This window comes from Podarcis bocagei (assembly GCF_964188305.1).
Source record: "Podarcis bocagei genome assembly, chromosome: 6".
Taxonomy (NCBI): domain Eukaryota; kingdom Metazoa; phylum Chordata; class Lepidosauria; order Squamata; family Lacertidae; genus Podarcis; species Podarcis bocagei.
This window is the reverse complement of record NC_138130.1, coordinates 29,528,324-29,537,361: the sequence shown is the minus strand read 5'-3', so window position 1 is coordinate 29,537,361 and position 9,038 is coordinate 29,528,324. Positions and strand designations below refer to the sequence as shown.

At 42.9% G+C, this 9,038-nt stretch overlaps 1 protein-coding gene across 1 annotated transcript in view; it reads left to right on the top strand.

Moving 5' to 3' along the window:
- Nucleotides 1-341: 341 nt before the first annotated feature.
- ECRG4 (ECRG4 augurin precursor) overlaps nucleotides 342-9,038 on the top strand; it is a 39,846-nt gene continuing 31,149 nt past the window's right edge. Inside the window, exons 1-2 of the mRNA XM_081198625.1 lie at nucleotides 342-446; nucleotides 1,205-1,351. Coding sequence (XP_081054751.1) covers nucleotides 354-446; nucleotides 1,205-1,351 — 240 coding nt within the window. The 5' untranslated portion in view covers nucleotides 342-353. The remainder of the gene's footprint in view (nucleotides 447-1,204; nucleotides 1,352-9,038) is intronic.

The following is a 9,038-nucleotide window of genomic DNA, read 5'->3' as shown; positions in this document are numbered from 1 at the left end:
CTTTTTCTTATTATAAGGCGTGGTGGAGGCACCAATCTCTTACGCATCATAGTTTCTCCTTTCAGACCACTGGTTGATCATAAAAAACATACATATCCTGCCTTTCTGTCAGTAAAGTTGACATTCAAGGCAGCTAATAGTTTATAGGTTTCAGCAGCCTTAGCTCAGACATTCCATAACTGACTCGACTAAGGCCTCCCAGATAAAATGTTGGTGTGCAATAAATGTGGGTGGTCTTTCGCTAAAGTACCTCTGGGATTCTTGTTTTTTAAGGAAATTTGCTTCTCTTCCCTCCCCTCAAGCACTTAAAAGTGGTGTTCTGTTGCTTGGAAACAAGGGTTCTTCCACCAGGTATGATGACATCCATCACGGCAGGGAGTCTTTATATGGAATGTGGCTGTGCAGTTGTCATAGGCATATATTGGCTAGTGCCTGTTGTGACGCTGGTGAGTCTCGGCTTCCCTCAGCTCTCGTCTATGTCCTAATTTCAGAGATGTTTTAATGTATATATTTTTACCTTTTCAGGACTCTGCAGGGTTGTAGTACTGAAGCGTGTAATCGTCCAGCTATGCAGATGCTCGGAAGCTGGAATAGTGTCATTGCATGATCCAAGTCACACCCACGTCAACTCTTAACGCCAGTCACAAACTTGCTAGGTGGCTTTTAAGCAAGGCTCTATTCTCCTGGCTTTACCCCCTCTCTGAAATAGGAAGACTGGCCTATTTTAGACGGCCGTTGTAAGGATTGTTGCATAAATGTGTGCAAAGGGCTTTGAACACTCAAGAAACTTAGGACTTCGTAAATTGCGCCATTGACCTCTCGTCGCACCTCTTAAAAATGTGTTCTTAAGCTCTGTCCCCAGCCCCGAAGCACAAATCTTGTCTATCCTCCTGCACAAGCAATAAGGCTATCCCTCCCTGGATCAGAGCTATTGCTAGTAAAGCACTAAAAAAATTGAAATCCTCTACAGTATTGCTTTTGTCTGGAAAGCTTTTAAATCTGAAATCCTCTGAAGACTGTGGATCTTTCCCAGCACCCTCTGCTATAGCTTAGTCCGGACGATATTCCAAGGTAGCCCATAAATATTTTGTTGGGCTGTTTTCACGTATTGAGTTTTTGATGGAAAATTGTATAATTTTATTAGGACACTGAATCTTCTCTCTCTTTCGCCTCTCCGCCTCTCCCTCCCCTCTTTTTCATGCAGCATCCGGAATGCATGACTTCATCTGCTTTATTAATTTGGACCTTGGGAACGCTGGCTTTCCATCAGAGCTTACGAAAATGTGCTGAGCAAACACCATTGCAAGTCAGGCTATACTGGAGCTTAGATTTACAGCCGCCTTATATGCAAGTAAGCTTCCTACTAGCGTCCTTTTTTTAATGAGATCATCTTTAATGATACAGCCTCGTCTTCTTTTACTAATTGGATTAGGCACAGAGGGCGTCGTTAAGGCACAAATAAATATTTTAAACAACAGACCTTTTTTTTTTTTGTAACCTTCCAGGGCTGTGCACTGCAGAACCTCGTTTTTTCCCTCTTTTTAAATTGCAGATGCATAGCCATTAACTCTGACAGTGATCGTTTCTGTCCTTGGATGTCATTCAACTCGGATCCCCAGGAGATTTAGCAGCAAGTTCTATGCAGAGAGAAAAGCAGATGCCTCTTTAGTCAACATTGGCTTCGCCCTCCCCTCCACTGACTTAACTGCGGGGGCTTTATAGATGGCATTCTTTCAGTAGATCATCATTGCTGTATATCTAACACATGTGCCCTTGAATAGTCAAAAGGGAATAGGGCTGTGTGTGTGTGTGTGTGTGTGTGTGTGTGTGTGTGTGTGTGTGTATTTAGACAGAATTCAATGTCTTTAATTCCGTAAAGATTTCTGAGTCTTGTAATTGGGGCCTTTTTTCAGCCGGAACTTGCTGGAACTCAGTTCCGGCACCTCTCAGGTGGGCACCATTGCCATTCTAAGAGAACAAGGGAGGCGTTCATGGCATTCTTTTTCTAGAAAAATAGCACTGCTTGTAATGTCTATTACATGAAATTGAATATACAGTCATACCTCGGGTTACAGATGCTTCGAGTTGCATGATTTCGGGTTGTGCACCGCGCTGAACCTGGAAACTCTGGAACGGGTTACGTCCAGGTTTCGGCACTTGTGCATGTGCAGAAGCGCTAAATCGCAACCCGCGCGTGCGCAGACACGGTGCTGCGGGTTGCGAACGTGCTTCACGCACAGATCACGTTCACAGCCCGAGCGTCCACTGTATTCAGTTTGCTGTAGGGAGAGCAATAGCCATGCAAGAGGAACAAGTGACAACTTTGTAATAAACAGAACACAGTCATCAGTAAGATATATCAGTAAAACACAATGGTTGGGGGGTGGGGGACTGCAGTCTTGGGATGCTAAGTTTGCCAGCTTTGTTAAAACGGGCATGACCTTTCACTAATTTGTAAGAGGTTGGTATAAACAAAGCAAACACAGATAAGCTCTACCGTCCCACAGTGATTTGATTTTCTGGTTAAGAAGAGGTAGTAACAGTTTGTTCCCTTTACATTCATTAGTAGAAAGAGTATAATTAGTGGGTGAGATAATGCGGTAAATCCTGCACCAGTCGTGCTCCTCATGTACCAGGGATGGGGAATGTGTGGCCCTTGTTGGACTCCAACTCCTATGACTACTTATCAGGGCTGATAGGAACTGTAGTACAGCAACATCTGAAGGGCCACAGGGTCCCTCATTCATGATACTTACCCAGTACCTATCCAAAGAACAGGGCAACTAGTACTGCACACGAAATATATGTAAAAATAAAAAAATTGTCCAGTAGCACCTTAGAGACCAACTAAGTTTGTTCTTGGTATAAGCTTTCGTGTGCATGCACTGAATCTAGTGCTGCACATAGAAGCTTTGAGCCGGTCTTGGGTGCCATTTTTGAAACCAAAGCCTATTTCAAAGCAATTTGTGACTAGCGCTGCTCAGTAAGAGAGTGCAGCTGGGATTTGGTGGGAAGGAATCCCAACAGACATGCCAAAAACTATGAGCGTACGTAATGTTAACTCTTTGAACTTAATTTCTAAGGGAATCTGTTCTAATGAGACTTAAATTGAGTTTTAGGGTCCCTTCCAGCCTTGTACTTTTATAGCTGTGTGCATTCAGAGTATGTGTAAGAGGAGGATTGCCTCTTAAAAAAGGAAAAAAGATGGGCAGGCTGGCTTCTTTTGTTAAGTAAATAGCTTGGTATGTTCCTATTTGCTGGGAGAGTTGGCCTCTGCCTCACTAAAAAAAATGGCCCATTACAGCTGATTTGTTGCCATAGGAGCTAATGGTTCTTCTGGATAGGAGTGTGTCTTTCTTACTCTCTCCCCTGAGTAAAGGAGATGTCATCAAGGTGTCTGAGGGTGAAACAAAGCAAAAAGGACTGCCGGTTCTTGGAAATGGGATGGAAATGACCCGGTAGCTTGCTTTGCTCTCTGTGCAAAATCCAAAGCTCCATCTAGAATGGGGGGAAAGCTTCTAATTTGGTGAGTTAATACTGTGAGCCTTCCATCTTATGCCCAGCCTGTATAAGAATGTGTGTGTGTGTGTGTGTGTGTGTGTGTGTGTGTGTGTGTGTGTGTGTAATTCTTACATTATGGTCCTTGGCCTCCGAAGACCTTCATTTCAGGAGAACCAAACCCAAGGCCAGCGCCTAAATGATATCAAGCATCAGAACAAGTTGGCCACAAGAAGGAAATTTTGTCCATGGTATGACTATTTTCCGCCTTCCCATTTCGATTCTCTGGCACCCTATCTGCGTAACCTAGCAATTCCAAAATAGAGACGCGCTTTTACCCTCGCAAGATTGAATGTCTTGCCCTCGGCTGTACTTGAGGGACGATTCCAACAGATCCACACGAAAAACACTTATGTCCCTGTGGAGATGGCAGCACTGAATCAGTGACGCATGCCCTTCTGGCTTGCACTCTTTATAAAGAGTTGAGGAATGAAATTACCACCCCTCTTTTATTGTCCATTCAGGGTCGCCCAACCTCTACCACAGTATCTTTTCTCGTGGCAGACCAAGAGGAGCAGATGACAGCAAAGGTTACAAGGTTTTTAGCTGGAGTGTTCATTTGTTGCTATGGCCAATAGCTGATGCAAATAAAGTTCATTCATTCACCCAAGGTGTGTGCTAGGTGTCTGTGGGTTCAGTGTATCCTGCTGAACAGCAGCCTGAATGGGGGAGAAGGTGGAGCAACTCCACCTGCAGCTGATCAGCCTTCAAGGACACAGAGGAGAGAGGACACTGATGAAAACCAGCTGGCTTCAGCCTTCTCAAGCAGAGCTTCCAGCAGCAGTCAGGTGCTGGTAATTACAGTTGTAAGTTCCTGGCCCTAGCTTGCTGTTTCCTGCTAGTCTTGAGCCCTGATCCCATGGTCATTAGATTCCCTGACCCCTGTACTGTCTGGGATTGCCATTCGCTCAGCCCTAGGACTGGACCTGACTTCAGATTCTGCCTCTGCCTCCAGGCAAGTACACCTCCAAGACTCTTCTGGTTGCTTGGCCTCCCACTTCACTGAGCTCTGCATGTTGTTGTTCAGCAACCTGACAATGGTACTCGCAACTCTATGGCTGGGAGCGCTTAACAGTATTGTAAGGGCTTTGTGTATTTTATTGTGTTTGTATTTTTAATTGTGTTGGTGGGAGCTATGTGAAGTGCTGGAAGTTCTCAGCACCCAAAATCAAATACTTACATGAGAAATATATTAAGCAGGTAAAATATTTAAATTCATTTGTATCAGTATCAAATGTTCAGCAGCTGATGCAACTTTTGACCTGGAAATTTCCACCGCATAACTCAATTGCCTGAATGAATTGAGCTACTAATTTTTTTTGCCCAACGTGCTGGTGTGTATAGAGCTCTGTCTTATAATACAAATATTATAATTTTAAAGAAGGGTCATGAAATAGGGAGTGCTTAGAAGGCCAGTCCGGTTATTGTCTCACAAAGGGTAGTATTTGCTCAAGAACTACCATCAAGATCAAACGCAAATTGGTCTTCTGCTGCCCTTGAGATGCTGAAATTCATGAGATACTGCCTGCTTTGTGATATAGCATTTTTCACTGAAGAGCAGAACAACTGCACTCCTTTTTTCTTTTGCAAAGATCAAAAACTTCAAATTAAGCATATGAATAGGCATAAGTAAACATATTATCTCCTAATATATACATGCTGAATTCAACTTTTCCTAATAATCAGTTTTACAAAGCAATTTTGCCTAATACAATGTGGTTTGGGATATTTATTTTCAGTAATAAATACATTTATATGCACTTTTCATCCTAGTATATGCAGGTTCTTGCACATTTCTTAGCTGGAGATCTGTGCTACAAAATTTGGGGAAGTGTGGATTTTGAAGGATAGCTGTGTTTTGGTTTGCATATTGTATTGGAAGTGCAAATTCTGTAAGTTTGCTTTTAAATTGCAAGCTGAATCAAATTTCCAGTGATCCCATTTTTAAAAAAAAAACACTCCCATCTTTCTAGTTATTATTATTCTGTACTTCTCTAATATTTAGAGAGGCTTTTTTCTTTGAGAGCAAGAAGTGCAATAACCATAGAACTGTATCCTGCCCTGAAAAATGTCAAGTTCCTATTGCAACAGAGCCATTTATTCACATCCTTGATTTCAGAAATAGAAACCTAATGTTGAACCATCATCAGTCGTTCTTGGACTAAGTCCAGGCTTTTGATCAGATGCTGTAAATCATTACAGAACTTCAGAAGTCAAGCCTATGTTCATCAGCTGTATGCTCCATAAGTATCGGAAACATTCAAATTCAGATAAAGTGCAGATCAAGCTTGAGCAAACTCAAATGATCTGCTGGCTGCTACTGAAAATCCCCCCCTCCTTCGAGGCAGGTTCATACATGAAGGTAGATCTCCCCTGCTGGGATTAATCAAGCTTCCCCCCCCCCCTTTTTTTGGAAGTGATTTGATTAATCCCTGTAAATTATTTCACAGCCTTTAAAAAATAAAAATCTGCACACTATTTCCAGTGTGATGCATAGAGCTACGATAACTGTTAGAAACACTAAAAGCTTAGATGGCACCTTACAAAGAATGACTGTTCAAATATTCTTATATAGCTGCACTGGAAATTCGTTGCCAAAAGGAAGAGAAGGAGGGGCGAGGGGAAGGGAGGCTCAGATGTGTTTACAAAGGTCAAAAGTTTTTATTTTTTTCCTGAAGTTAAGCCAGCTCTTACATGAGCAATTGAAACCGACTTGGTTTATGCAGAGCCGCTTCTGAATAGGTCTTTAATGAAATATTGTACTAAAGCAAGGACAAATTATACAGGCAATAAATTATTCCTTGTGGCCTAATGCTATCTTGAGTTCACCATTTTTAACCTGGAGATTAACATACAGTGTTGTTGTGTTTGTGATGGTTGTAGTTTAGTATGGATTGAGCAAATGCTTAGCGTTAAATAAACTGAGGGGTTGAACTCTCAATTTATTAAGATCACGTTCTTAGGGTGGGAAAGATCTCTTTTTGAGGTGCTTAATCATTGAATTTAACATTTAATTAGACTTTGTTGTCCTCCCTTTCATGCCTACATTAAACACATATTATTATTATTATTTTCCCCTTTAATGAGCGCTGTCTTGATTGTGTAATGATCTCTCAATGGGGTTAGTTGAAATATTCAGACTTTTAACCGTTCTTGTTCATTTTCTAATGAGTAGAAAGGTGACCTGGCATTTATAGGCAAGTCAAGAAGGTCCTTCTGAGATCAAAGTTCTCTAGCCTTTCTCAGATAATGTTTACCAGATGTGGTTCTGCAAGTGTTTTGCCTTAGAGAGTGGGAGAGGGCAAATATTCTGGTCTCCAAACAGTTATTTGAGAATTGGAGTTTATAAACCAGCTTGGCTCTTTGAAATTTCTGCCCTTTCAGTTTTCCTTGTGAGCTGTGGAGTGTTGAGGGTCCTTTGATGGATTTTCCGGGAAGCATCAAATTGATGCTATTTTTAAGGGGAAATGTTGATGGCTAAACCAGCATAAGTTGGCGTTGGCATGCATAAAATTTGATTGAAGAACTTCGGGCATCAAAACAGACAGTGTGAAATTAAATTATGGGCACCTGTTTATGCAAAAATGGTCGTGTCTATTAGGCCTGCCTTGTTGTGGTCTGTGCAGAACACAAGTCAGCATCTGTTTGGAGGGCTTCATGGTTTCTGAACTTTCTGAACTTTTGCCCAGTCAGTGATGTGGACATGCAAACATGCAGGCACACAATCTTTCAAGCTGAGACACAAGCAGCTAAGGTGCTTAAGAGATAGCTCAGCTGAAGCCTCTGTTGCTGGACTCCAAATCCCATCAGCTCCAGCCAGTATAGATAATGGACAGGGATGGAGGGCTACACAGGTTTCCCATTCCTGTTCTAGAGCGTTTCGGATGTCTTTCTTGTTCGCAAATGAGTCTCAGTGGCAGGGGGAAGCGGGAAGTGCGGGAATACAGCCTGACTCACTCTTTCACCTCTTTCTATAGCAGATATCAACAGGCAACCTAGCCTGCTGATATCTGCTATAAAAAGAGGTGAAAGCACCTGCTTTGCAGCGTGGTCATGTTGACTGCTATCCAGCACTTGCTACATTTACAGTATAAGGTAAAGGGACCCCTGACCATTAGGCAAGGCATTGCACACAAACCTGCACAAATAAAACCACACTTTTTTTGTGTGAGGTTAAGCATGCATCCAGAATCCTGCTTTGTTGTTGGACAGGGGCAGTGCTTGATGCAGTTGTAATGAAAGAAGAGTAAAGTGGGGGAAAGTTGCCTTCCTCTCTGCTCCAAAAGCAGCTGTCAGGATTTAAATGCAAACATTTGCATGTAGCATGTACCGTAATTCAGCATGAAAAATGCCCTTATTGTCTACAACATAATGCTTTTTTAAAGCCTAATTTCGGAGTGGGGGCAGACCTTGTGGGTGCCAGGACAATCCTCTGATTGAAATAGGAACGTTCTGCGAAAAAGCAGGACAGTCCGAAATCTAATCAGAAACTGGGGACAGTTTCTGTAAATCTAGGACTGTCCCTGGAAAACTGGGACACCTGGAGGGTCTACAATCATATGGAGAGTACGGAGCTACAGTGGTACCTTGGGTTAAGAACTTAATTCGTTCTGGAGGTCCGTTCTTAACCTGAGGTACCGCTTTATCTAATGGGGCCTCCCACTGCTGCTATGCCGCCAGAGCACAATTTCTGTTCTCATCCTGAAGCAAAGTTCTTAACCTGAGGTTCTATTTCTGGGTTAGCGGAGTCTGTAACCTGAAGCGTCTGTAACTCGAGGTACCACTGTATAGCTAAACTGAGATTTGAAAGTGGGGTCTGTGATCTCTGAATTACAATTCCGAGCACACCATTAAATGAGAGCGCAAAGAAAGGGTTTGCTGGCGAAAACACTGAGAGCTAAGTGGAACAGTGAAAGCAGTGGTAAATACTTTTGCTGACGGAGAAGTATCAGGAAGTGGAGCGAGGCACCTGAGCGATTTCACATAGCTGCTTCAGGCTCTGGCCCCGTTTGGAGGAATCAGGGACACAGACAGCTCTTTCATGTGCGGCAGCGAGCGAGCGAGGCTGTCACAAGAGCACCAGGCATTGAATAAAACAATGTAGAACAGCCGCACACACTTATGGCTTTATAATCCACCAAGAGCTTTGTTCAGCGGGCCACTGAGAGGCCGCGCGTTTGCTTGGAAGCAGGGCCGAAAATAATGAGTGCACGGGGAGGAAGGGACAGCAAGGCCACTTTTCCTTTTCTGAATAGCAATCTCTCTATTACAGAAGCGCTTGGGCTATTGTTAGAAGGAAAAGAGGCAAGAGGAAATGGATGTATTTCATATTTTGCAGCTTTAGCTGGCCAAACGTTTAAGCCAAAACAAAAGGCCTGCTGCCCCAGCCCCCAGCCCAAATCTTCTGTATGGCAGTAGTCTTTTAAGAGAACCAGGATCTATAAACACACCAGGGTTCCTTTTTTCAATTGTTGGCATTA